The following is a 26,783-nucleotide window of genomic DNA, read 5'->3' as shown; positions in this document are numbered from 1 at the left end:
CTGTTGGTGGGAGGCCAGGACCAGGAGAGAGCAAGTAGGGGAGGGGATGGATGAGGAGGAGAGAGGAGGAAGAAGTGTCCTGTAAACTCTTTGTTTGAACACGAATGGCCGTTCTGGCTCATTGGGTGCTTTAGTGGACCTTACCTTTAAAACAGTGAACCCAGGGCATGGGTTTGAATTCACATCGTGGTTCCCTAGTTGGCTGGCCACCTGCCGCCTAAACGTGCAGAGGGGAAGTAAAGGATTTGGTCACTGCAGATGGTGGATATCCCCTTTAAGTTAAAGGAGTGTTTGGGAAGGGGTGGAGGAAGGCTGTTGATGGCGTGGCAAGGGAATAGCAGCTGTGATCACACTGTTGGCATTAGACACCACGCTGGAGTGGGGCAGATGCTCAGCTGAGGTTTTCTGTTTGTCTGTACAGATGGGAAACTGTCAGCCAACTTGAGAGGGTGAAGATGCAGTCTTCAGTTTGGGCTGCTTGTTCCACACAGCCTCAAGGGCCTGCTCAAGGGGGTGAGCTGGGCTGCCATAGAAGACGACCTGGACAACATTGCTTAGTGTTTTGCTCTATTTCCAAGAGCTTGTCGCCTTCCGAAAAGGTTTGTTCTGACTGGTGCTTCATCTGAAGAGCTGAGCTGTTTGAGAGTGCTATCCCACTGCAGCTTCATTTCTGCTTTTGTTTTCAGGGCATCCAAATCTGGATATAACAACTGGTTGAAAAGTTTGAGATCATTAGCGGTAAGATGGTTGCTGTTTGTTCTTTCAAGATATTTTGAGATAATGTTCTAGCCTGAATGGATGCAAGTAGTTTTCACTTACGGGTTGCATTCCATCTGTGTCTAGTCATGTGAAGGATGCACATAGGCTATGGGCTATCAAAAAGTCTGGCATCTTCAGAAAGCACTTGATTCTATTTAATGTGGAAAGAATTAGTCCCCTGGATGCCGTACGTTCTCCTTGAGTATAGAGAGCAGCCTTGATGCCTTTAGTCATTCTAATTTTAAGATACTGCAGTGTGAACTGTCACCCTCTAAGCAGATAGTGACTTTCTGCCTACGTATTCCTTGTAAATAGATATTGTATCTCTTTGTTTATAAAAACATTATTTAGTTCTGTGGGATGCTGATTCCTTTGGGAAGTGCTGGGAGCTTTCAGCTGCTCCTTGGGTTTGGCTGTAAGACCTCGTGCCGCCTGCAGGTTGTGTGGGACCAGTGATAGGGGTGTGTTGTCTAGCCCACGGCCTGTTTGTATTTGCCCTACTGGTTTGGGGCTCCATCATCTGGTTACTATAAGGTTCAGCAGCTTCAAATATACCTTTTATTCAAAAAGGATGCCTAAGCTGGGTTCCAGGTAACCCAGGAACCAGCCAGCATTGAGACAGCCTTGGTCTGTAGATTGAGAGCTATACACTAAGGTAATTACAGCAATGAAGAGAAGCCCCAGCTATGAACAGAAAGTACTACTATCTTATTCCTAGCTTAGGCTCTCCTCTAAAAAAGCTAACCACTGCCGACTTCAGCACTTGAAGCAGTTTCCTTGTAAAAATGACTGGTGGATGTTGCAGTGCAACTTGGCACCGAAGGCTGAATTTTGGTACATTTGCAAATGTTGCATTGATGATACTACACAGCAGGTTTTGCATAATCATGGAATAACGGAGTAGTTTGAGTTGGAAGGGACCTTTAAAGATCATTTAGTCCAACCCCCCTGCCCTTGGCAGGAACATCTTTCACCAGACCAGGTTGCTCAGAGCCCCATCCTACCTGCCCTTGAACACTTCCAAGGATGGGGCATCCACAGCTTCTCTGGGCAGCCTGTCCCAGGATCTCATTGTAAAAAATTCCCAATATCTAATGTAAATCTACCCTCTTTCAGTTCAGAACTGTTGCCCCTTGTCCTGTCCATGCAGGCGTTAGTAAAAAGTCTTAGTCTTTTTTAAAGCCCCCTTTAAGTATTGAAAGGCCACAATAATGTCTCCCCGGTGTCTTCTCTTCTCCAGGCTGAACATCCCCAACTCTCTCAGCCTTTCGTCACAGGAAAGGTGTTCCAGACCTCTGATCACTTTCATGGCCCTCATCCATGTCTTTCATCCGCTGTGGATCCCAGCGCTGAACACTGTACTCCTGGTGGCTCTCAGGAGAGCAGAGGGTCAGACCCACCTTCCTCCACCCACTGGCCATGCTTCTTTTGATGCTTTCTGGGCTGTGAGCACACATTGCTGGGCCACACTGCGCTTTTCATCCACCAGTACCACCAAGTCCTTTTCCAAAGGGCAGCTCTCAATCTGTTCCTCCTCCAGTCTTTATTGATACTGGGGATTGCCCCAACTCGGGTGCAGGACTTCGCACTTGGCCTTACTGAACTTCATGAGATTTCATATGGGCCCACTGCTCAGGCCTGCCCAGGTCCCTCTGGATGGCATCCCTTCCCTCTAGTGACTCAACTGCACCACTCAGCTTGGCCTCACCTGAAAGCTTGCTGAGGGTGCACTCAGTTTAACTCTGTCATTGATGAAGATATTAAATAGAGTTGGTCCCAGTGTGGACCCTTGAGGGGTTTCCACTTGGACATTGAGCTGTTGACTGTAGCTCTTTGGGGGCAGCCATCTGGCCAGTTCCTTATCCATCAAATAGTTCACCCATCGAACCCATCTCTCTCCAATTTAGCGGCCGGGATGCTGTGGCAGACCATACCAAAGGCCTTACAGAAGTCCAGGTAGATGGCTTTGTAGCTCTTCCCTTGTCCGCTGGTGCTGTCACTCCATTGGAGAAGGCCACTAGATTAGTCAGGCACCATTTGCCTCTGTGAACTTGCCCTTGCTGGCTGTCTTTAATCAACTCTCCGTCTTCTGTATGTTCTGATGGATCTTCCAGGAGGATCCGTACCATGATGTTACCAAGTGTGGAGGTGAGGCTGGCTGATCGGTAGTTCCTAGAGATCCCATTACAGTTTTAAAAACAGGTATGATATTCCCCTTTCTTGGCACTGGGGACTTTGCCTGACTGCTGTGACTTAAGCGTGTTGGAGGGTGGCTGCTTAACGCAGCAGTTTTCTGTCTGAATGCCTGTCAGTGGCTTGCTTATTGTGACCTGACCCCTGCATGTTCACCGGTCTCTAATACAGGTCCTTCTCTGACCCCTCTCTTTCTGTGTCATCCATCCCCGACTATAACTGTGTTATGAGAGGCGATGATCAGAGAGGAATTCCTTTGCAAGCTCGAGCAAGGTTTCCTCTGGAGTCTCCTGCCCACAGTGCCAGCATGGGTTTTGGGACTGTGCACCAGTAGGTAGCTAGCTGGCTTGTATAGCTGCAAGGGAGCCTTTCTTTTCTGTGGCATTGCCTGATACTGACACTAGATTATAAATGGGTATGAGTTGGCTTGGGATGGCAGTCAGACTAATGTTTTTTTTCAGAGAGGATTTAGCTCTATCATCCTTTGAGTTATGGCTCTCATACCTCGTCTAGTCATGACTTCAGAAAAAAACCTCAGTGCTGAGCTATGATGATGTATTAAAGACATCTCTTCTGCTACTGTGCTGGTTTTCTGTATTGGCCAACTCTTGCCCATCATGATAGAAACCAAATCTCTTGGTTTGTTGGTTTTTTTTTTTTCAATGCTGAGGGTTTTACTAACCATGTGATGAAACACTCTTTTCATCTTCCAAGTACTCCCGTGTTCCTCCCCGATAACTAATCTAGAGGCCATTTTTCACTCTGTATTTAAAACTTGGTCGTGTCTTACCCTGTTCTTCACTTCATTAACGTGTCAGTTCAACTACTCGAGACTCTTGAGGAAGCTAAAATATCGCCATATATGCATCTATAATAACTTCTGTGGATCCAAAGAGAGTTCTGAGGTATTGCAAAGAGGAGCTGTACTCATCCAGCTGAGATATCTGATGTGCTTAATGTAAAAGGTTTAATCTCTTAACCCTTCAGTGTAGCAATGTTTGTGGGCAGGAGGTAAGAACGTAGCCATTACTGCAGGATCAGGAGTACCCTTGAGGCTTCCTAGGTTTTGAAGTGCTCTCTGAATTCTTATTTCCCCCTTATTGATAGGCAGGGAGCAAACCCCCTCCTTAAATTATTCAGTCTTTGCAACCCGGGAAGCCTCATAAATGTGCTGTAGAGCATCTAATTGAGCTGTTGTTGAAATCACTCTTATTTCAATGGGAACAGTTGCTCATGTATTGCCATTATGTGCTTTTTACCTTGCTGAAAATGGGAATGAGGGACTGGAAGAGAAGACATCACAGTACACAGACACTTGGTTTTCTGGAGAGCCTAAGCAGAGGGACAGGTGTACTGACACAGAAGAAGACCAGCTCCTTGAAAAACCTGATACTCAATATAGCTCCAAAGTAACTCAGTACCCATCAATTGCCAGTTCCATTGCAGAAAGCAGATCCTGCCCTGGATCTGATGGAGCTTCATCCCTTCAGGGACTGGTGTACATCCCTGCTAAGCCTGCACAGCTTGCTGCCCATGTGCTATGTAACAGTGATTCTTTTTATTCTGTGAGGGATGCGGCAGTGTGCAGACTCTTTATGAAGACTCTCAGTTCTCAGAGAATGAACTTACACCAGTAGAAGGTGCTGCTGAAGATGATGCTGCCGTGGAGGCTGTTAGGTCACAACCAGGAGTGCCGAGTCAGGGCCCTGTAGCTGGAGAACTAGGGCCTGCAGATGGACAGGCTCATGTCTCAACAAATGATGCAAATCGAGGTCCCTCAGTCCCCTTTTGGGAAGAACCATCACCTCTTTCACCATCACCGACTCCTGAAGATCCATTGCAGGCTGTGCCTCCCTGCAGCAAAGCTGAGGTTGCCTCAACCACTGAGGTTGCATCACTGTGCTGAGATGATGAGCCAGTTATGGATGCAGAGGTTCCACCTTACGTAGAGAGCAGTTTCCAGAGAAAATAATCATTCCCTTTGTAGACCAAACAGCTTATCTGTTAAAGATTGAGCAGCCATTAAATGCATACCAGGGCTTAAGTGCTACAACCTTAGGTCCATTGGATGATGATCTAATGTGCCATCCTGAGAGAATGGAATCTACAGCACAAGTGGAATCAGCTGAAAAAGTTTGGTCAGGTAAGAAAGTTTGGGGTCTTTGTGTCATCTTCCTGTTCCAGCTTCTAGCTTTGCAGCTTCATCTGTGGTCATTAAATGGAAAAGCATCTATGTCAGCGCAGGGCAGGGTAGAGATGACTTCTAAGAAACTACTGTATCAATACTGTCTGCTTGGCCCCAGTGCACGTGTGTTAGATCTACTGCCATCTACAACGTCTGTTCCAAAAGATGTGGCTAGCTGTGGGCAGGACTTCCCCAGGCAAACATACAGGTACGAGTGATGGGAAGGTGCCTATCGATGCCAAATGGTCTTGCTCAAAACAAGCTGGATTTTCTGAAACAGGGTTAAGATACCTAATACGTAATAACACGTGCTCTGTGGCTGAAGAGAGATGACCAGCTGGAGGCTTTGTTTTGATTCTCCTCCCTTGAAAGTTCTTATATTACAGCACTGACCTAGGCGGTTTTCCATTAGAAAAAAAAAAATACAGTGGTGGTTGCCTCTGCTGTCTTGAGCTTGGTGAGTTTCTGTAGCTGGACTAAACACTTGTCACCAGTTCCACAAACAGCAAGAGTGCTGGTGCTCACCTTTCGTGGTGAGGCTGTCACCAGCATCTCTTCCCTGTGGTGACACGTGCCCAGCTCATCCCTTGCCCAGCTGGAGAAACCCTCCACGGTGGAGCTCCCCTGCCCTGAGTCTCCCTGGTACTGCAGAATCCATCCCAAGCCCCAGGAGAAGCAGTACAGCTGAGGTTTCAGCAGAGCATTTTGTAGAGGAGAGCTGAGCTTGGGCAGATGTGTAAATTAACATTGGCTTTTCTTAAAAAAAATCAAACTTTTAGGGGAGTTTGACAGACTTCGGTTTCAGAAATACCTGGTAAATACTTTTCCAGAAGAGCCTCTGCTCTGACCATAGAGAGTTTTACTTTTTCTAGGCTGCAGGTGTTTTGTCAGCCCCATACCAAACTGCTAGGCCAGCTCTCTTCTCTAACATGCTTGCTTCACCAAGTGTAGCCATGTCTGTTTTAGACATAAGGATTTACAGTTTACAGAATTCACTGCTCCTGATTCCAGCGCTCTTATTTTTGTATCTTTGTAGCCATGGTATCAAGTGAAGCGGGACAGCTCCCTCCACATTCTAATGTGTGGACCTTCTGTCACCTAACTGACTTGAGACCAGGTCAGAAATCGCCACCATCCGTCTCTCCTGCTGGAGCTGGTGTTCCTTATTCCCAGTCAACCCTCAGCCTTCCCTGGAGGGAAGGTCATCAATGTGGTCAACTGTCACAAGTATCTGCTCCAATTTCTGTGATGCAAGAAGAAAGCAAGAGAAGTGCTCCACCTTTCATTTCAGTGGGTTCTAATGTTCAGAACACACAGGACTGGGGAAACCTATTCCTCGCCCTGCTGTCTTCGCACAGCAGGAAGCAGGTGCCAGGAGATTCACTACTGTCCTGGTCTCAGGTGCCAGGCCTGCTGTTGAGGAAATGGATACGGCAAGCCCCAATTCTAATTCTGCAGAGGAAACTGCAGTGAAGCCATGCACACCCGGTGTTTTCTCAGTTGCCATCCCTCTGGATGATGCGATACCTACAAAGAAACGCTTTCCAGCTGATGCTAAGCGCCCAGGTATAAATGCTCTTGCAGAAAGCTACGGCACCACAGGACAGATCACCATTACTCCAGGTCCTCTTGCCAGGGCAGGGTCCTGAAGAAGTAAGCTTGCTTCTTGCATGGGTCTTGCAGAGGGAGATGCTAGCGTTTGGATTTTACTGCTAAAAGCTTAATTAGGTTTAAGATCAGTGGTTAAAGTACTTGTCATATATACCAGGCCCAGTGCCTTCCTCTGCTTGTTACACTTTGCAAGTAGTAGTACCAGTCTTGCTCTGGTTTTAGCCTAAAGTAACAAAGTTTTTAGTCTCATATTTACATACGTCTTTATGCCTGCAGCCTGACCTTTCACCATTTGTGTAATATTCAGAATGGGACAAAATACCGTCACCTTAGAGTACACTTAAGTAGCAATTAAAGTAGTTCTTGCTGTGTATTTTCTACTGCGTTCATGTTATTTTTTTAAACAGGTTGAGATGAGAGGCTGTTTGGACTTCAGGAACAGTTCAAGAGGAATGGAGTTTACACTGTAATAAATCAAATAATGCAAATGCTCCAAAAAAGCCAGCAGTTAAAATGCATGGGAATGCAATTCTGTGTTCTCCTAGCACAGCACAACATCCTGAATGTTGACTCCATGTGAATTACGACCACTGATAAACATCTGTTGCAGCTGTTTCACTTCTTCACTGTGCTAACATAATGTATGCATAAAGCCCAATGATTCTGACAAACTACACACAGAGCCGAAGTTAGTTCCTTGTAAGCAGGCATAGTCTACACTGTTGAGGTTCTGTTCCAGGAAGGAACTGTACACAAAAGTCAGGAGCAAGAGGACAGTCCTACTATCAACTAAAGGAAAGAATTATTCTTGCACATGGTCAAGTCATTCAAACTAGAGGTTTATCAAGGAGGACAGCTGAGGTTATGCTTCTTGGAAGGGGTTACAGAATAAAATCTGTTCTTATGAAACAAGTTGCTCAAAACAAAAGAAGCAAAGTTGATGTTGTGTAGAGGTTTCCCCTTCTTGAACCTGGGGCAGGGCAGGAAGGACCTAAATGCTTTGTTTAGGAAGAATGAGCACTGGGTGTTCATGCTGTGTGACCGGCTGAAGCACCGACCCAACAGCTAGACTTTCTACAGCTCTCGGACTCACAGTTGAAGTTGCACAGGAATTAAGACAGGCTTCAAGAAATTCTGGCCAGAGTCTTGGATTGGGGGCAGAGATGAGGCTCCGAGAGACAACGCAGGTATTCAGTTTCTGCATCTACAAGTCCCAGTGAGATCTAGGCCCTCACTCGAAAGGCTGCCGAAGAAAAGTCTTTCCCTTACCTATGCAAATAAGCACTGGCATCACTACCTGGGTAATTCTAGTAGTGCACAGAATAAAAATAGAAAGTATCTTATTGCCTTACTAATGGTTGCAGTAGTCTACCCTCAAGCCTCGAGCTGCAGCCTCACTGCATATCTTTAAGGAGGAAGCGCTTGGCTCCCCAGCCGCCCCCCTCCCATAAGCAAACTGTTCCTGCTTAGGGGAAAAGAGGTCCCTGAAGCACAGGAAAGCACATTGCAGCAGCTTTTGGAGTAGGCTTGCTCAGAAAGGGTCAGCACTGTCAAACACCACTCACTTTAGACTAGATGCAAGAAGTTTTGAAGCCTTTATTTAGTAGCAATTAAATTATTTAATTAACACTAATCTCCAGACAGCAGTTAAAATATTGTACAAAGAGCAGCTTGCCCTCTAGAAGCTCTGTACACAGTTCAATATAAACTTACACTCTAAGATTGAATGCACCCCACTGAAAAGGGGTAAAGCAGCTGTGCACAGGAGGCCTCACTGAGGTGCTGTACTACCTTTGAAATGCACAAGACTTCCTCCCAGGGCATTTGCACGGTACAGACACCGGTCCTGTGCCCCCTGCCATGTTCTACCCAGTCCTGGACTGATTAGGTTCTTGCCTTTTTGCAGTGGTGCTGGGCACCAGAACTTCTAGTGTGTGAAACAGGTTCTTTTAAAACCTGTAGTGTGCAGTTCAATCAAATCTGTAGGTTATTTAAATGGCTCTTAATTCCTTAAACCATAAGGCTGGTAGCAAAACAGGAGAGCAAAATTCAAAACACACTGCACAAAACATTGAATAAATACCTCTGAGTAATGTTACCAGCTTAAACAACTGCATTAATGCTCCAGAGACAGGAACGCTTCTGGAATCTCTGGCCAGGATTCAAGGGAGTTACTTTAGTAAAAGAAAAGTCACTTTATGAAAAAATTACATCTTTACAAAAAATGACACACCCTTCTTCATTTAAGAACAGAATATTGCAGTTACTGTGTGTGCTTTGAAACATTCCCTTGTCACAATAAATAAAACCAGTTTTACTTGTGCCAATGTTATCTATGAAAGAAAGTATTCACAGAACAGCCGAAGGTGTTCTATTGCTCATACACCACAACCTAATACAGGTGTACTCGGCAAACAGGGCAGCTTGAAACCATGGCAATTTACTTCATCCACACAGGACCCACCATTGGCCAGAAAAATCATTCCCCAACCTATGGGACTGCAGATCGTGTACCACCAGATCTACTGCGGAGATGCTTAATATTCCACTTGATACCATGTCAGTTTTTTCAGGAGATAAGTAAAATAAGGGAAAACATTAAAACAGATTAAGACTTATTTGTATCAGTCACAGGCTCCTTACTGCATTTTAATAAATATCGGGCAAGTTAAAGTAGTTTCTGTCCCAGTAGTTGCCAGAATAAAGCCAGTCCTGTGTACCAGTATAGGGATTGGGGCCTTGGTGGAACCATCTGCAAGGAAACACAGCATGTTAGTGAAGCTGTTAACACACACTATTACAGAAGTTCAGAACTGCTTTGCTGCATCTTCAGCAGTTCATTGTTCAAAGTAATTACTGTGATCACAGAACCCCTCTTGGTTTAAAATTCACGAGTGAATTTGAAGTTGTCTTCAGCGGCCAGGATCTCCCCATTCGTCACACGACTTACAATGTCTCCTAGGGGAAATTACTGACACCAGTGTTTTGTCGCTTGAAGCAGTCAAGACTATCACATAAAAAAGGGCCGGTACAGTTTCAAAGCAGTTGTGAACAATGATTTTGGCATGCATAAGCAGTAACAATTTTTGCAAGACATGTAAACACCACAAGCACTGCAGTCCTGAAAACAGAAAAACATTATTTCCCCTTGGTTTTTAAAGCCTTGTTTTGCAATGCACTTAACTCGGACCAAGTGTAGATGAAATCACCCACAGGCTGCAGGAAAAGGCCTGGCTTATTACAACTTAACTGTGTTGCATTACGCTGTTAGCCATGGGAGGCTCAATCTAAATGCCCAGAAATCTGATTCCACCTGCCAGAAGTCACCTGCACGCTCTTGCTAAGCTGGTCGTTGGTAGAAACGCTTCTTTCCTTCCCTCTCCCCTCCTACCTAATCTGGAGGCACCGTGTGTACACGTGCACTGCTGACACCTGCATGTGTACGTAACCTTTTGAGGGGGGCTGTGTATCGGAGGTAAGGTATCTGTAAATAAGGTGCACCCAGAAGGCCATACCGCTGGCAAGTTATCTCAGTGGTGAGTACAACCCTGCCAAATCACCGTGGCACGGACATTTGTCCTTCCTCCTCTCGCACCGCTGTGTCTGGCAGTCCTGCAGCCCGTTGCCGAACGGCACTCTCGGTTTGGGCCCAGTTACTCCATAGTCTGCCTCAACAGCACACACCGCACAGTACCAGACCTTTTAGCTTCTTGTTGCATTTTGCCAAGCCGTGTTTGTGGCACGGATCAGCTTGCTGCAGGCTACTTCTCTGCTTAATATGCTCCACAGCTTCCTTTCACCTCCTCAACGGCCACAAGAGCCAGTTCTTTATGTGCTTCACTGCAGCGAACACTCAAATAAATCATGCGTGCAAGGCAACCCATTTTAACTCGGGTCTTCCCTTCGAGGGTACCGTAAGCTTTCAGAACAGAAATTAAAGCACGTTCGGACCAAATATGACTTGACCTTTTTAAAAAGCAAAACCACAAAGGCCACCAGTATCACAGCGTCACATTACAAAGCAGGGCTGCTAACGGGTAAGTCTTCCTTGGCTCAAAAGATCTGAGATGTGTATCAGAAGAAACGCCTTGTACCATCTTCACGGTGGTAAACTGGACAGTCGAATGCTTAAACGGTTCTCCTGCTGTCCTGGTTAAATGAACCGAAGTCAACAGGAGACAGAAGTCATTCACCCCTGGTGCTGCACGTGGTTCACTACTGCATCACCTCCACGCAGGACAAGGCAACTATTCCGAAGTAACTGGTGTGTGCGCCTGTGCGTGTGTCTAGTTCACCTGAGCTCCCAGGAAACGGCAGCTCATTCCAGAGTGCAAAGCCAAGCATTTGCCGAGGGGCAGGGCTGTAAGCGCAGTTACCTCATCTCTCAGAGGAAGGAATTGTGCCACCCAGGACCTCGCTTAGTGTGTCTTTGACACTTGTACAGGTCAGGGCAGTGTACCCCTCCTCCAGTGACAACCTACTTCAGCAGGAAGGGGAAAGGCGATGGGAAAAACTCAATTTGAGGAACATAGGAGACCCAAAGGAATCAGATATTGCAGCCAGGTAAGTGATAGGAGGAGGAGGAGACTGATTTTCATCAAAAGCAACAGACCACTACTGTGTTTCAGAACTGGACTAGTCTTTTACCCAAGGTTTAAGACTCCTGGTCAGTCTCTAAAGCATTAAGTGTTCAACACAAATCACTTCTTCAGAACCGCCAAGACCCCGCTTCTCAAGTGGATTCAAAATAATGAAAAGAATCAATAGGCACTTTGGATAACTGTCTGACGAGTGAGGAGCTCTACTAGACAAAGAAGTCTGCTTTTCTGTGGCAAGAAAATGGCAGTTACATCAGAGTTTATATTACACCGCAGATGAAGACCTATGGTTCACTTTCTGGGAACAGGTAGGACAGCTTCCCTTCGCAGTATGCATTTTTTCCCCCCAAAGCACAACTCTTCCTACACACTTCACATTCACCCTTTGGAGGCAGTCACACCTGGCATGCCAACGAAAGAGCTCAGACACTAGGAATTTTCTGCCATAACTTTAGAATCCTGGAAAAGAACTCTTAGAAGATATCCCAGGCAAGTACTAAGCAGGTCTACAGTACCTGCACAACAGCAACTGAAGAACCTTGTGAATGGTTTCTGCATTGCTCTGAGTTGCCCTGTGGAAATTCCCCAATTTCCAATACCAACCTCAAGGTGCTTTGAGCTATACCTTAAGCTACTGCAGGCACCTGGAAGAACACAATATAACGAACCCTTGCTTTGAAAACACTTGGTGAGGGCTAGAACCACTCTGAATTCAGGAAAGGAAGAGGGAGGCGCAAGGCTGTCCAGCACTTAACACATTTACTTGGAAGCATTACAAAGATGTTATTTTCCATCAGTCTCGGGGCAAACAAACCCAAACACTTCAGAAGAGCAGGCACAGGAAAAAGACAAAGGCAGACATGTCCAAACCTGGGACTCTGGGATGATGGGTGACTTCATTTGAGAAAAAAAAGAAAGAAAAAAAAAAAAGTGATTTATAGTTACAAACAGACATTTTAAAGATACTTAATCCACAGTGTCTGGCTGTCTTAATAGCTAGTTGACAGGGAAGAGATGAAGCTTGCTTACTTTTAAAGAGTTTAGCCCTACCTTTTTTTTTCTGTGAAGACACCACCAATGTTATTACTATACTTTTAAATAGACCGTGTCTGGTCAAACTAGACTCATTTCATGATGTTTTCAGTTTCAACTTGGCTTGTGTGTAAGAGCTCCCAACTGACTCTCACCTTACAGTAACAACAAAAAAACCCCAAACATCCTGGCAGATCCCTTGTAAGCTAACTTTTCCCTTAGCTCTTCCAACTTCTGTAGTTAGCAACCCTCTCAGAAAGACGACCAATGACTTGGATAGCTGGGTGATACAAGTTTTGCACTGACTTTAAGAACTGTACACAGTGGGAATTGCAGTATTGTCAGCAGACGGCAACTGATCTGAGAAGTCACGGCAGTAAGCTATCAGGTCCACCGGGGGAAGCATTTCCTCCTCTCTGTGGCCGAGCATGCAAATTTGAGGCAATTACCAATTTATCAGCAAAAACTGTCCTTACAAGCAGCTATCGGTGGCAACATCTTTTTCGCGTCAGAACCAAGAGGTGCTCAGGAAAGACAACACAGTTTGTATTTGAATACGGGTGTGCAAGCAGTGAGGGAAGGAACTGAGACCAGCCCTGATGCTTCTCCCTGGAAGCACTACAGCCTGCACATACAGCAGCGGTACTACCAAACCTGAGGATGCCAGCTCTTCGTGCTGACACAACACTGCACGTCACCGGCGTGAACTGGCAGTTAACCTGAATATTCAAAACCTTTATGTAATAACATGAACACAGAAGCAAGCACGCTAACCTCGTCTTCCAGTCTTCCTCTGACTTTGAACGATTTTTGCGGGCAGTCCTTTGTTTTTCTTCTAGCCTCTTCTTTTCTTCACTAGCTAGATCTTGAAGGAATAAAACCACACAAATAAAAATAAAGAGGATGTTAAAGTGTAATATAAGACAGGGCCATTACTCCATCTGAGCCAGCAAATAAATACGGGAACTAGTAGAAGATGTCCGTTTAAAAAGCTGCCTACATAACACAGAAGACTTCTCGTTGAGTCTAATAGCGACGCCAGGCCAGCTGTGGCACAGGATGAAACTGCTAAATACATGTTTATGCTTGTGGCCCGAGGACCCTGAAAATGTGTTTGCTGTAGACAGCAAATGTGAGCTAGGGGAGGTGGCATACCTAGAATTTATTTCAGTAGGGAAACTGATTAAGATAATGCTGGATTTACTTCAGAAGTCTGACCTCCTGCTTCTTGTTAAGGTTTGGGGTAAATTGTTACTAGTGCCCAGTCCCTGGGCAATAAGGGTTTGGAATATTCATTTCCAAACCACAAAGAATTGTCTCTCTGCAGTATCCCTTCTTTTTTTTTTGTTAACACACTAAGATAGCACAGATCACAGACCTCAACAAGCAGAGCAGTTGCTTCTGTTTGGCACAAGGGATGGTCAGAAGGTCTGAGGAGTAAGTCAGACTAAGAAGCAGATTAGGTGAAGGGCGATCTCTTTCACACCTGAATCCTCGAAAAGCATTTCATAAACATCACATCTTAGAAAGACATAGTTGAGAGAACCATTTTTGAAGACTATCAGCTGTTCCCAGTTACCTTGCCAGCTACTAACACACTGCGTATTACCAGTCTATCTGCTAGAGGAACTTTATGGTGTTACTACAGAGCTGGGGAATATGGCCCGTTGCAGATAGCGTAACTGTTTGCACTTCAAGTTTAGACAAATTACTGGGGATGCTCTGAACCAAGTACATCCATCCTGCTGGCCACAAAAGAATCACACAGGCTGGAGACTGGTTGTGGGAATTCACTGATCTGCTTTTTTAAAAGTTTCAAATAAATGGTTATCAGCTTCTGTGAAAAAAAAAAAAAAAAAAAAGCACAAGTATAATTGCACTGTATTATGCCTGTGTCACTGTTTTTCGTACCTAGACCTCAGAGTACCTATCAGATGTGGTCACAGCCATTGCCCTATTACACAGGTGAAACTGAATCAGAGGTTTCATGACTTACCCCAATCACTAAGCAATCCAGAGAAAGCAAGAGCCCCTACGCTTTTAGTCTACAAAGCTGGCCATCCTGCTTTAATACGCAAAATGCCAAAGGAGCAAAAGAGGGCCAGGGGAAGGCTGTTCCACACCGTATTGAAGGATTTAACACCGAGTCATGTGTCAGAATACTAAGACACTTTTCACTCTATGGCATCTACAGTAATAATTTCGATGAGGTTTCCAAGAAGTACACTGTCCCTACTCACTGGAAATCTCATAATGCATTTCTAATTCACTATTCCAGGACAACAGAAGTGTTCAACTCCCAGTGAAGAATGATTCTGTATTAACTATATTTTTTGGCATTACAGTTTCACTTAAATATTTTAGACTGTATTTCTCAGAACTGGTATATCAAAATACTTCTTTTGCATCAGGCTAACAGAAACAGAAAACTGAAAATTTCACAAATACTCCCTTTCGATGCTCAGAGATTTTAGTCTTAGGCTAGTTTCCACTTACAGGGCTTGACTACGGAGCACAGCAGAGGGCCTAAAGCTAAATAAATAGCATAGCATCGTGAAGTTTACGATTCATGCTTACATGGAAGATCATAAGCAAGGAGGTGGCATGGTGGGCTGCTGGCCAGCAGCTAAGCACCCACAAGCCACTTGTGCACTCCTATCTACTCCAGTGGGTTAAGGGAGAGAATCAAAGAGCAAAAGTGAAAAAACCTTACAGGTCAAGGTAAAGACAGTTTAGTAAGTGAAAGGACAGAAAAAAAGGAGGAAACATTGATGCAAAGGCAATCACTACCTTCTACCAGCAGACCTGTTTCCAGCCAGTCTCCCAAGCAATAGCTGCTTCCCCCTGACACAAAGAATTTATTGCTGAGCATGATGTTACGTGGTTGGAATATCTCTTTGGTCAGTTTGGGTCAGCTGTCCCAGTTGTGTCCTCTCCCAGCCTCGTGCCAACCCCAGAAACAGAGGGCCTTAACACTGTGCAGATGCTATTCGGCAATAGCTACAACAGTCTCGTGTTATCAACACTGCTCTGGTCACCAACGTGGCCAAAACGTTTGTCAAACACAGCACAATATACGGGCTGCTACGAAGAAACTCCATCTCAACCAGCCCTAGTACAGGTGGATGACATACCTTTCTAGAAGTTTACTGCAACCTGCAGAAGGCTGTACTAAAGAGTCACTGTCTTGCAGCATGGAGGAATGTATCTTTATGGGAAGCTACTTACTCTAACAGTTCATCTAACAGCTTGAATGTGGAATTTACTTTTTCCCCAGTCCCTCAGTTTTAGCATAAAATATAAAACCACCGTTGCCAATAACTGAAGTTACCTATTTCTCCATTTTCCATGGCTCTGATATCTGGTCGTAGCCGGCAGTCAGTTTTGGGAATGACACTCTCCATTTCTTTGTCCAACTCATTCAAAGCCATAGCAAAGCTAGTAAAATTATACATCTGAAATTCAGAGACAAAGATAAAATGTGACTTTATGATGTCTCTAGCTGCTAATCTTAATACACAAGAAAGCTGCCATCTGAAAACAAACATCCAAGCGCTTTTTTATTATTTAGTCACTCAAGATAGGAATACTCAAGATACCAGCAAATCTGCACTGTCAGGCAGCGTGTAGGTGATCCTTGGTGTTTCTGTTTAAGCAGGCCAGCATCTAATTACTCAGTGCACTATTTCTCTCTTATCTTCTTTTTCCAGTCCTACTGGTATTTTCCCTATCTCTGTAGAGAGATTCCCCCTTGATTAACCCACTGAGGGCACTTTTTCTCATTCCAATTCTTTGTCTTTCCAGTTGCACACATACCCTTGTATTCCACCCACTGGCTCTCAAGCTCCACAGCCCTTCATGCACCAATGCACGCTATGCAGGCTCTGCATCTCCTAGCAAGTACATGTCGTCAAATAAAGCACTTCAGAAGAGACTTCTCACAAGGTAGGCACCTCAGCAGGGGGAGCAGGGTAGAAAGGAGAGGTGGGGAAAGTCCCCATACCACTAGCTACACGAAGCGTCCTGTTTTCCAGAGAAATACCACTAACTCTGGGGTCATGCCTGTGGCAGTCATCCTTCCAACCCCCCATTAAAGAGTTACAATTGTAGTGGGAAAGTTTGTTGCAATAAACAGGTGAATTGAGACTTAATGAGAAAGACATCAAATGGATTTGTTTTGTGTTGAACACAGTAACAGGATAGCACACACTTTCAGTAAGCAGAAGCATAGCTGACCTGTGCTGAATTTGGAGGTCTTGGAGTTATCTTCCATAGCAAAATACTTCCAGGAATAACATACACACTCTCAGAATCTGGCAGCGGCATCTCATCTGGGTCCTCAGTATTGCCCACCTAAAGGCAGCACACAAAGACAAGAGGAGGTCATAAACCATCTGGAGTCATAAACCATTTACACCCATTCATTTCAACACTGGAACTTACGTAAAATTATTTCCTTGACCAAAAGTAAGTAATTTCAGCAACAAAGAAAGTTTTCTAGATGTTTGGCAAGAAGGATAACAGCACAAACAGCGCACTCCCAATTCTTTCACAATGGAAGACTACCAGCAGTTTCCTGCATCAATTTCCTCATAGATATAATCTGGATGTTCAAGTGTTATGAAATGCCAATTTTTCCACCACAGACATGTCCCGTTTCCTTAAACACAAGCATTTCCATGCCTGATATTTGACTCCATTGCTGCTTCATTAAAGCTGAAGAACAGAACTTACATTCCTCACCCTTCCACATCAAAGGAACACCAGCACATAATGCAAACGCCGCCTTCAGTTTGTGCACGACAGAAAGCCCTACGCTACTGCTCTTCGCTCAGAGGAACCTGCCTTTCCATTGACCACTATACTACTGAAACGGCAAACTGCAAAGGTTAAATGAATACCCCAGATTAGCCACTTCTTTTGGGAAGGGCATCCTACGAAGGCAGACATACACAGCCTGAAGCAGCTGCAGGCACAGCACTGTGACGTGGTTTTCCCAGAAAGGGAAAAACTCCACCCAGGGGTACAAGGGCAGTAGAGAATAACTGGTGGTCACAGTGTAGATGTGACCTGAAGTAGTTCTTAAGCATCACCCTTTTTACAAACAGCTTTAAAGCAGCTGGGGCCCAATGCTGCTGACGCTAATTCTGCCACACAAGCCTATGTTACAATACTGAACTAAAACCAGCTAGACAATGAATACGGCTCTCCTAAGAAAACTTGGTGTCACTAGCACAGCTAAAAACAGCAGCATGTTTCAAAGACACTGGAAATGAAAGCTGCACTTAAAGGCAACTAATTCTTTGAATGCTTTGGCTACATGCCAACTGCTTTAATCCTGCTGTTAATAAGCTTTGATCTCTGATGGCTGCATCAGATAATACAGACTGATGTTTTAGCGCAGAAAAATCCAGTACCCAAACTGGTCTTGGTTGAGCTCTTAGAAGATTCATGTGTTACTCCTCCAAGAAAATTAGGAAGTAGTAAGGATTCCGTTTCACTGTGGAGCACTTGGGTACAGTGCTTTTAATAACGAACAGGTCGCAAAGTAACCAGAACAACATGCAGACCAGGTTCAGTCCCTCAGCTACTAGGAAAACAAACAGGGCTTTTAGTTGACTACATCTGAACTGTGCTGGCAACCTGCCATTCTTTCCTTTAAAGGACACCAATCAGTCTTTCAGAAATAGGGAATTTGAAGCAGAACAGGTTAGAAATATATACTTATATCAAAACAAAGACACTTCAATACCAGACTGTCAAACTCCAAACCAACTTTTATAGAAATGCTACAGTACACACTGCAATTCGTGCTTGCTGGATACATAATCTTAAAAATGTGGTAAGAATTACAAAGAACTAGGTAAAAAGTGAATTTTCATGTGCTCTTGCCACAGTGATCCGTATTTTATACTCGGCACTACTCAACCTCTCAATATATTTCTAGCAGGGTAGCAAGTGACTTTGCCAAAGCAAGACTTCTGGTGTCTGTAAAAGAGGCAAATGTGAGGGCAGTAGCTGTCGCCTTACATTATGCTCTTCCATACATTTGCACTGACAATTCGGCATGAAATGCTTGGTCTTGATTAAAGAAGGCTCCAGTTCATTCAGAGCAGAATCACCCTGGTGTAACCCCAGGTTTACTGTAACTCTCCTGATGTTGGTAAAATACCACCTTAGCATACATGAAGGTTTGCCTAGCTCCCTGCAAAATTATTTTAAGTTTTATCCCTAAAAAAAATCAAAGGGATTTGGGGGGAAGATCCAAGACAACTTGCAAAAAGACTTGCATCCAAGCAGGTCCCCTAAAGGGAGAAGAAGTGATTATTCATTAGTAGCAATGCAGCACAAAGGAATAGCTGGAAAACAACTAAATAAATCTGAAAATTCTAATTGGGAGCAATTTGAAAGGCCATGTACTTTCATGCCTGAATGAACCTTTCACTACCATGAAGGGACAAACCACATCCAGACATTATGCATGAGACTTGGCTCACTTAGATGCTCAAAATTGTAAATAACAGCCCCTCAAACACAAGGCGGCAGCAGGAACATACTCAACAAAGACTACCCGATTCATAAGAGTGCACTACAAAGCTTAGAGTTTCCTAACACAGAAATAGTTCTATTAAATAAGTAGAAAAAGCATGCTTTTCTGGAGCCAGAGCAACATTGCAGCTTGAGCTTTATGCAATAGGATGCTTCATTTTGAAGTGAAAAGCAAGATCCTTCTTAAGCATTGTTGGAAAACGCAAAGTGGTAGCTGAACAAAGATACAGGGTATGTTTTTCTTTGCTCCTTCTCCCTAGAGCTCACAGGGTCAGACTAGAAGAGAAGCAGTAATCCCCAGTGCTTTAACACTCTCCTGATGACAAGCACTGGAGCAATCTCACATAGAGCAACAATCTGAACCTGCTCAGGAACAACTGCTTTCAGACTTCTCTGTCTCTTTTTCTCTTAAGTACAAAAATTACCAACATCCAAACCAACAAAAAAAGTATCTCGCTTCCGTCAAAGAAGAACAGTCCCTGGTTTAACCTACTATGTGAGTGGTTGTTCTTCATCAAGCTGTATGTTGCCACATTCACCTTAAACAAAAAAGATACTGTTGACCAGAAATCTGGAAGAATTAAGAAAGAGGGTTTTTTCCAGAAGGGGGGGAAAAAAAGCAACTGTGGAGAAAAAACAAAAGCAAGCATTTCTATGGTTGTGAAAATTTAACAGCAAGCAATACACAAATTCCTTGTAAAAGCTGGAAAATATGATCTTCTATCAAGATGAGAAACTAGTCTATCCTGCCTCTAAGAGTCCAAATCCTCTTACTAGGATACAAATATTATCACATATGATCAGAACCATGGTCCAACCAATAGCCATGTGATTTTCTGCATGCAACTTGGGAAGAAAAGGCAGGTATATAGACCAGTATTTAGAAGTATCCAGTTTTGGGAAGTCTGGATACAAATCCTTGAGAGAGAAAGCATTTTATCCCTTAGTGCTGGTACTCATCCAATCTGTTTTGTATCCTACCAGGAAAGAGAGAATAAGTGAAAAGAAATCTTAATGCTCTTAAATGCTACTAAAGTATTTAGCTGTGTTATCATACTTTTGAGATACCACCTCTTTACGTGATTAATACCTGTTTACCACTTTTCTTCTCTTCTGCATTCTTCTTGTCATTTTTTTTGTAAGCTTCAAATGTAGCTGGGTCAACGCTGTACAAACACTCAGTCCACTTCCCGTACAGTGCACAAAGTTTCTTTTTGCTGCCAAAAAAAGACCACGTTTACAAAGGAGCTTAAAGAGATTTAATGCATCATTTCAGACAAAAATATTTAAAAGAGCTTTTGAGAACAACTCTCCAAACTCCATTGCTGGTGCTACACAATCCATAACCTTGCTGTTGCAGGTTCATGCCCTTGACAGGCTATGCAGTTCTACAAGACATTCAGTTCTACAGCTCCCATCAGAAACAGAGGGCAGCCAATTGTTTCCTACTAGGAATGAAGCTGTTACCTTTTGTCCTGAATGTAGCCTTCAACTTTGTGCAGCTCCTTCCCAAAGAGGCCACAGGGCTTGAAGCTTAGTACACATTTCTCACCAGTTCTAAAGGCAGAACAAGAGGGCACCAATTACTTCCAAATGCTTTTCCTTTTCAAACTGGCAGCAAGTGAAAGCACTCACACTCTTGACTTACTTATGGTTAGTTATTTCCACATTTCCATACTGCTCAATCCAAAGTTTGCCCACGATAATGTTATGCACACAGCACGTAGGATTCGTCCACGTGTAGGCTTCATTGTGTCTAAGGGAGTGGAATAAAAATTAAAATACTGTATCTTTGTACTGGATGTCACTCCTGCAACAAGCCATCATCTATAAATCACACCAAGTCTTGAAACGGGCATGGCAGTAAGTCAGGAAACCCAAGAATTTTATTAACCTATTGCTACCAATTTTATCTGTTCCTTAGAACAGCTGCTTCAATGCAGTCACTGTTGCACTGAATGACACAAGGAAAGCCAACAGCACCCTAAGTGTGCTAGTCTTAGTAGGACTGACATCCAGGTGTCTGCAGAACATACAAGCCCCAACTACTGCTACCATTAGCATGCAGTATATTAAAAGAAATGATGGTAGTTCCTTTCATCTTCTCACCCCCTCCTCCCCACAAAGTCATCTGCCATCAGACATTAGGATGTGGGTGTTAGACACATCCATTCCTAAGCCACGAGACTTTACTGCACACTAATCGTCATGGATGTGGGCACTTGTGCCTACGCAGTTATTGTTTATCAACTTACTCAAGAAGCTCCAAAGTCATTGTGCCTTTTGGTTCCGCTTCCACACTCTTGCCCCAGAATTTCAGTTTAGGATAAATTGATCCATGAAACACAAAATCATTATGTAAGCCTTCAGCATAGAAAGCACTGATTGGTGGATGATGGCTAACTTGCTCCGAGAGAAGTCTAAATCCAAGATCATCTCTGCAAAATAAAGATTACCAAAAACATGTATCTACATATCAAGTGTAGTGAAGCTGCAGTTCTTTTCCCCAGAGTGAAGCAGATTGGACCCATGCACAGTTGTACTCAGTGCAAGAGTTAAAACTCTAGGACAAAACAAAAAGACAGATCAACTAATACATAGAACATCCTCATTCTAAATAACTGAGGCCATAATGTAAAAAGGTAACAAGAATTACCAAATCTGATCAGACAATATGTTTACTTTTGATAGTGACCTCCTCCTTAAAATGTCACATAAAAATCGGCCAAACCCTCATCTGAGAGAAAAATCTGCTAAGTCCAGCTACATACTATTAGTCTATTAGCCTAACGTTGCCTATTGGTATTCTGGACACTCATATAATGAATATCACAATTCCAACACCTCCCTTATGTACCGTGCATCTTTTCATTCAGAATTCCATTCAGAAATTTTTCAGAAGAAAAGTAATTTTTGTAAAAAAACTTACATTTAAACCTGGCAAACTTCCTTTGACTGCTCTGAGTTGAAAAGTTAAGTAGTTTCCCTTCACTGGAAGGTGCATGGCTGAACACCAAAATGCACTGCAAGCACCTCCAGCAGCTGCTAGGAGAACGGGTGGAATATTACACACCAACGAGCAGTCTGCAAGCCACCTGACAAGTCTAATGAAACATCCATTACACAGAACATCACTCTCCACTTTCCAGTGCATTTTCTGTTCACTACCTGATCAATTCATAAGTCTCTCCAAGCAATGGGTTGAATGGCTTCCCTGTACGTTCCCACTGCGAGGCTACAGCAGACACAGCAAACGCAGCAACACACTATTCAAAAGAGTAAGAGTACAAAGTTAATCTCCTGAATTTTAGACTTTATCAAGCATCAACAGCAGCCATGGTATTGCAGAATGATTCTTCTGAAATAGCTTAGCAAAGTTCTATTTGCAAGGCAGAGGAATAAACAATTTTCATCAAAAGCCTTTTTTAGGCAAGCCTTAGGAAAAGCAAAACTTTCCCAGATAAGCAAAACTAGGTAACGAATAAGAGAATCTGACATGCAGCGAATTACAGGCGTTTCTCCTATAATAAGACTATCAATGAAGAAAAAAGAGCTAGCACAAATTAGTGCACTCGAAGTACCTGCATTCGCTCGGTTGTGCTGGAAAGTGAGCTGGCTTTGTGGATGAGGTATGTATGCTCCATATACTCTGTAAGTCGCTGTAGAAAGCTCAGTGGCTCATTGAATATAACCGGCATTGTGATCTTGGACAACTCCTGAAGCACAAATGAAATTTGTGTTAAAAACCAAATGATTAGATACACTGGCCTGCAGTAACCCAAGTGTAATTGGCTTATTACAAAAATAAATGATACTCTTAGGGCTAATGCAATGTGCTTGACCTGGCTCTGCTAATGCTGCAAAGAAAAAACCCTGTATATCCCTTATGAGCTTGATAAGCTTATCTGTGTTGATGTTAAGGCTACTTTTAACACAAAAAGAAAATCAAACTTCAAGCAAACTAACTTCCTATCAACAAATGCATTAAGAAGGTGAGACGAAACAATGGAATGAAGTATTAAGGACCCTTCTAAAGACAAAATTATTTATCACTCTTAAAATAGCTATAGGCCATCTAATTACTTAAACACTATTATCTTTTTTGGAGGCAGGTGGGGGCAGGAGGATGAGAAAGGACAGGGCAACATGGTGGCACAGGAGTAAAAACATGGATTCTGTATTCTGAAGAAAAAAGGTATTTTTTGTAACAGGAATAAAAATGTAAAAGAAGTCCTATAGCTTTGATGCTGTTTATTCTCTTTCCCAGTTTTAAAAAGCATGCCCTCTGAATGCACAACATAGCATGTTCTAAACTGCCTGCAGTAGCAAACTGAAAGCATATATATGACCATTGGCAATGTGCGCAGTAAACAGTACTGTTCTTAACCATAATATCAGCATCTGGCACTAACAACTTGAGCAGACACTTCAGCACAACTCACTCCAAGTTCTGCCGAACCCTCCCTTCAAACTGCAACTTCTGTACAGCAATTTCTGCAAAGCAGAATTAAGACCTTTGTGGATATTTTTCCTGCACACACCTTATGCAAGACAGGTGTTCAATCTACTCTTTGTATCTTAAGGTTACAATGCTTCTCTGCTAAAGCCACTGTGAGAAGCCTCAGATACTTCACAACAACTCAGGAGACTTGGAGCTGCTGAAACATGCACCCCCCGGCATTTCCACATCTCATTGCTTGGTGCTGTTTCTAACTACAGCATGAAGAGGAGGAGAAAACAACAGTGACTAAATATACACTTTCCTTTCTGTAGGCTACTGTTACAGGCTGATAAGAGATTTATCAGCAGTAAGTACTTTCAACCTACTGCAGGATCTAATGGAGAGAAGCAATCTTCTCAATTCACCCTTAGCTGGAAACAGATTAGCTGCCAACCAGCTAACCTCTGATCTGGCCACCATCTGGCCAGTAACACCATGGGGGTGGGGGGGTGGGGGGGGGGGAGGGGAAGACAGAGATACTAAGGACAAGGGAGAAGAGCAAAATTAAAGTAGCTTTTTATGTTTGGTTTGGTTGGTTTGGTTTTTCACAAAGTAAAAATAAAAAGAAAAATTGCTACCTCGAAGTACTTTAAGGGTTAAAATCGAGAGACATTTTCAGTTCCCCAGGGGTCAGTTTTGAGTCCAGTCTTGTTCAACATATTCATCAATGACCTGGCTGAAGGGGCAGAGCGCACCCTCAGCAAGGTTGCTGATGATACAAAACTGGGAGGAGTGGCTGATACACCAGTGGCTGCGCTGCCATTCAGCGAGGCCTGGACAGGCTGGAGATGTGGGAGGAGAGGAACCTCATGAAGGTCAACAAAGCCAAGTGTGAGGTCCTGCACCTGGGGAGGAACAGCCCCATGCACCAGTACAGGCTGGGGGTGACCTGCTGGGAGGCAGCTCTGGGAGAAGGACCTGGGAGACCTGGTGGACAGCAAGCTGGCCATGAGCCAGCAGTGTGCCCTGGTGGCCAAGAAGGCCAGTGGGATCCTGAGGTGCAGGAACCTGGCCAGTAAGTCGAGGGAGGTTGTCCTCCCCCTCTGCTCTGTCCTGCTGAGGCCACACCTGGAGCGCTGTGCCCAGTTCTGGGCTCCCCAGTTCAAGAGAGACAGGGAACTACTGGAGAGGGTCCAGCAGAGGGCTACAAAAGGCTGAGAGAGCTGGGCACGTTTAGCCTGGAAAAGAGAAGGTTGAGAGTCAAGACTCTCTAAGACTGGAACTTCTCAATGTCTGCAAATATCTTAAGGGCGCGTTTCAAGAGGACAGGGCCAGGCTCTTTTCAGTAGTGCCCAGTAACAGGACAAGGGGCGTCGGGCACACACTGCAGCACAGGCAGTTCCACCTGAATATGAGGAAGAACTTCTTTACCTTGAAGGTGACAGAGCAGTGGCACAGGCTGCCCAGAGAGGCTGTGGAGTCTCCTTCTCTGGAGACATTCAAAACCCACCTGGACATGATCCCATGCAACCTGCTCGAGGTGAACCTGCTTTAGTAGGGTGGATTGGACTAGATGATCTCCAGAAATCCACTCCAACCCCAACCATGCTGTAATTCTGTGAATATTGCTCTGACCAAGTCTTACCTTCTCAAGTTGTGAAAGGAAATAAAGCATAAGCAGCAAATTTAAAAAAAAAAAATTATCTCCCCAAAAAGTTTTATTTTGGGCTTCAAGTGAAACAAGTACTTCACATCTTTTATCATAGCTTTCTGATTACCTACCATTCCAATGCATTTTCTTAAGATACTCCAGATACTGAAGTCATTTCTGGAAAACATCGGAGATGGCAAGCTTGTTCTGAGGAAAGGAACGAAAGAAAGCAGAAGTAAGAAAAGTTTTCCATTACTAACCATTACTAAGAAACCCAAATAATCTTTCTGGAAAGTGACAGTTTTCAAATTTTTAAATTAATTCCCAAGGGTTTTTTACAGTGCTACTTTGAAGAACTTAAACTGTTTTACCTACACAGAAATCTGAATTTCCCCAAAAACAGAATTAGAGCCATTCCCTTCGTTTTGCATAAGTGCAGTGGAAGAGAATTTCTAAATCAGTTATTGAAACAATATTTTCATAGTGGCTATTTAGTTGTGTCTTTGTAAGAAAAAGTTCTTTCTGAGTAGGTACATCAGTATGTTCACTACATCTGAACAGATTTGTGGGTTTGGGATTTTTTTGCTAGTCACTTGTATACGGACAACAAAAGGCCATGAAATTTATTGCCCGTATTAAAACCAGCCCTCAGCTACAACAGAAAAAGCAGCATCGTTAAAGAAAAGAAAAGAGAGCAGCCTGTTCTACAGGAAGCTGATGTATTCTGAAGCAAGTCTTAAATGTACTTTCAAGACCAACATTTAGGCTGAGTAATGCAGACTGTATTTCTCAGCTTTATGATAAATCAGGTACAGATTTCATTCAGTTTTCTTACTGCTACTGACCAGCTAAACTATTAATCCGATATACCTATAGAAAGGCATAAATACAGCCAAAGCCCTTTGTCTACAACACTAAAATCTGTGTTTGGCTCATGAAGCTATTACCAATGAGAAAAATTCTCAGTAGATAAGAATCACCTACAGCTCAGTCAAACTGCATGAACTGTTTGATTTTTGAAGTTTAGTTAGCTGTCTGAATGATCACGTTGCCCTCCTAACCAAGGAGGTCTCTTCTCTGGTCAAAGCAACTAAAGCAATACCTTTCCAGAGAGTGCAAACAGGCTGTAGCTGCCTCCTCCACACCCCTTTTCTGATAAACAGAAACACGGTCAAGAGAAAAAAAATAACAGAAAATCAGCCTGAGTAGTGGTTAAGTTGTTAGTTTCAGTAGCCCTGCTTGCTGTGTTGCCTCCCATATTTATCTGTTACTGAAACACCTTTACCAGGGCTGATGCTTCAGTTTTCAGAAAGAACAAAACCAAAAAATGCTCATATTTTAAGGAGCACCCATCCAATCAAAAACCTAGCCATATGCCTGAGCTCCTCACAGTACCAAACTGTTTTGTTAGCAAGTAGCTAACAACCTAACACTGAATTGTTTTACTAGGCTCCCATGCAAGGGATGAGTGTGTAGGAGGATTTCTTTTAATTGACAAACATGATATCACTCACTCCCTATTCTGATTTTCCACTGATACAAAAGTATTTCATGAAACAGATAATCTTGAAAAATATGAAGTATAAAATACTTCTGTGGATGCTTTGATACAAATGTCCAGAAGAGGACAGTGTCCACCAAGTATTCAGTCTTACCTTCATTTGTAGTGTTAACTTTTTTCTGTGTGTTCTTTAACAAAAGCAGTTAGCAGAGTGGGAATTTGTGTTTAAGTAAGCCCTTCTGCATATAAAACACACTGATGTG

General features: G+C 43.6%; 2 protein-coding genes across 5 annotated transcripts in view; one reads left to right on the top strand and one right to left on the bottom strand.

Annotated features, from left to right (window-relative positions):
* Positions 1 to 564: 564 nt before the first annotated feature.
* On the top strand, positions 565 to 7,143 carry CABYR (calcium binding tyrosine phosphorylation regulated). The gene is given in 4 exon segments (XM_055798373.1): positions 565 to 738; positions 2,000 to 2,126; positions 6,174 to 6,460; positions 6,463 to 7,143. Coding segments are annotated over 2 exon segments (609 nt in total). The 5' UTR covers positions 565 to 738; positions 2,000 to 2,126; positions 6,174 to 6,175; the 3' UTR covers positions 6,787 to 7,143.
* Positions 7,144 to 8,324: 1,181 nt separating this feature from the next.
* Positions 8,325 to 26,783, bottom strand: part of OSBPL1A (oxysterol binding protein like 1A) — a 78,479-nt gene continuing 60,020 nt past the window's right edge. For 3 of the 4 annotated variants that reach the window (XM_055798364.1, XM_055798365.1, XM_027795157.2), the window contains 11 exons: positions 25,151 to 25,226; positions 22,509 to 22,643; positions 22,096 to 22,193; positions 21,183 to 21,365; positions 20,576 to 20,683; positions 20,395 to 20,484; positions 20,018 to 20,144; positions 16,615 to 16,731; positions 15,710 to 15,833; positions 13,153 to 13,243; positions 9,507 to 12,240 (listed from right to left, as the gene is read on the bottom strand). In XM_055798364.1, the coding sequence (XP_055654339.1) occupies positions 12,042 to 12,240; positions 13,153 to 13,243; positions 15,710 to 15,833; positions 16,615 to 16,731; positions 20,018 to 20,144; positions 20,395 to 20,484; positions 20,576 to 20,683; positions 21,183 to 21,365; positions 22,096 to 22,193; positions 22,509 to 22,643; positions 25,151 to 25,226 (1,348 nt within the window). In that variant the 3' untranslated portion in view covers positions 9,507 to 12,041. The other variant, XM_055798366.1, reaches the window with a different exon arrangement.

This window comes from Falco peregrinus, chromosome 3, assembly GCF_023634155.1.
Source record: "Falco peregrinus isolate bFalPer1 chromosome 3, bFalPer1.pri, whole genome shotgun sequence".
In the NCBI taxonomy this organism is placed as follows: Eukaryota; Metazoa; Chordata; class Aves; order Falconiformes; family Falconidae; genus Falco; species Falco peregrinus.
The sequence above is the reverse complement of the archived record's forward strand: the minus strand, read 5'-3'. Positions and strand labels throughout refer to the sequence as shown.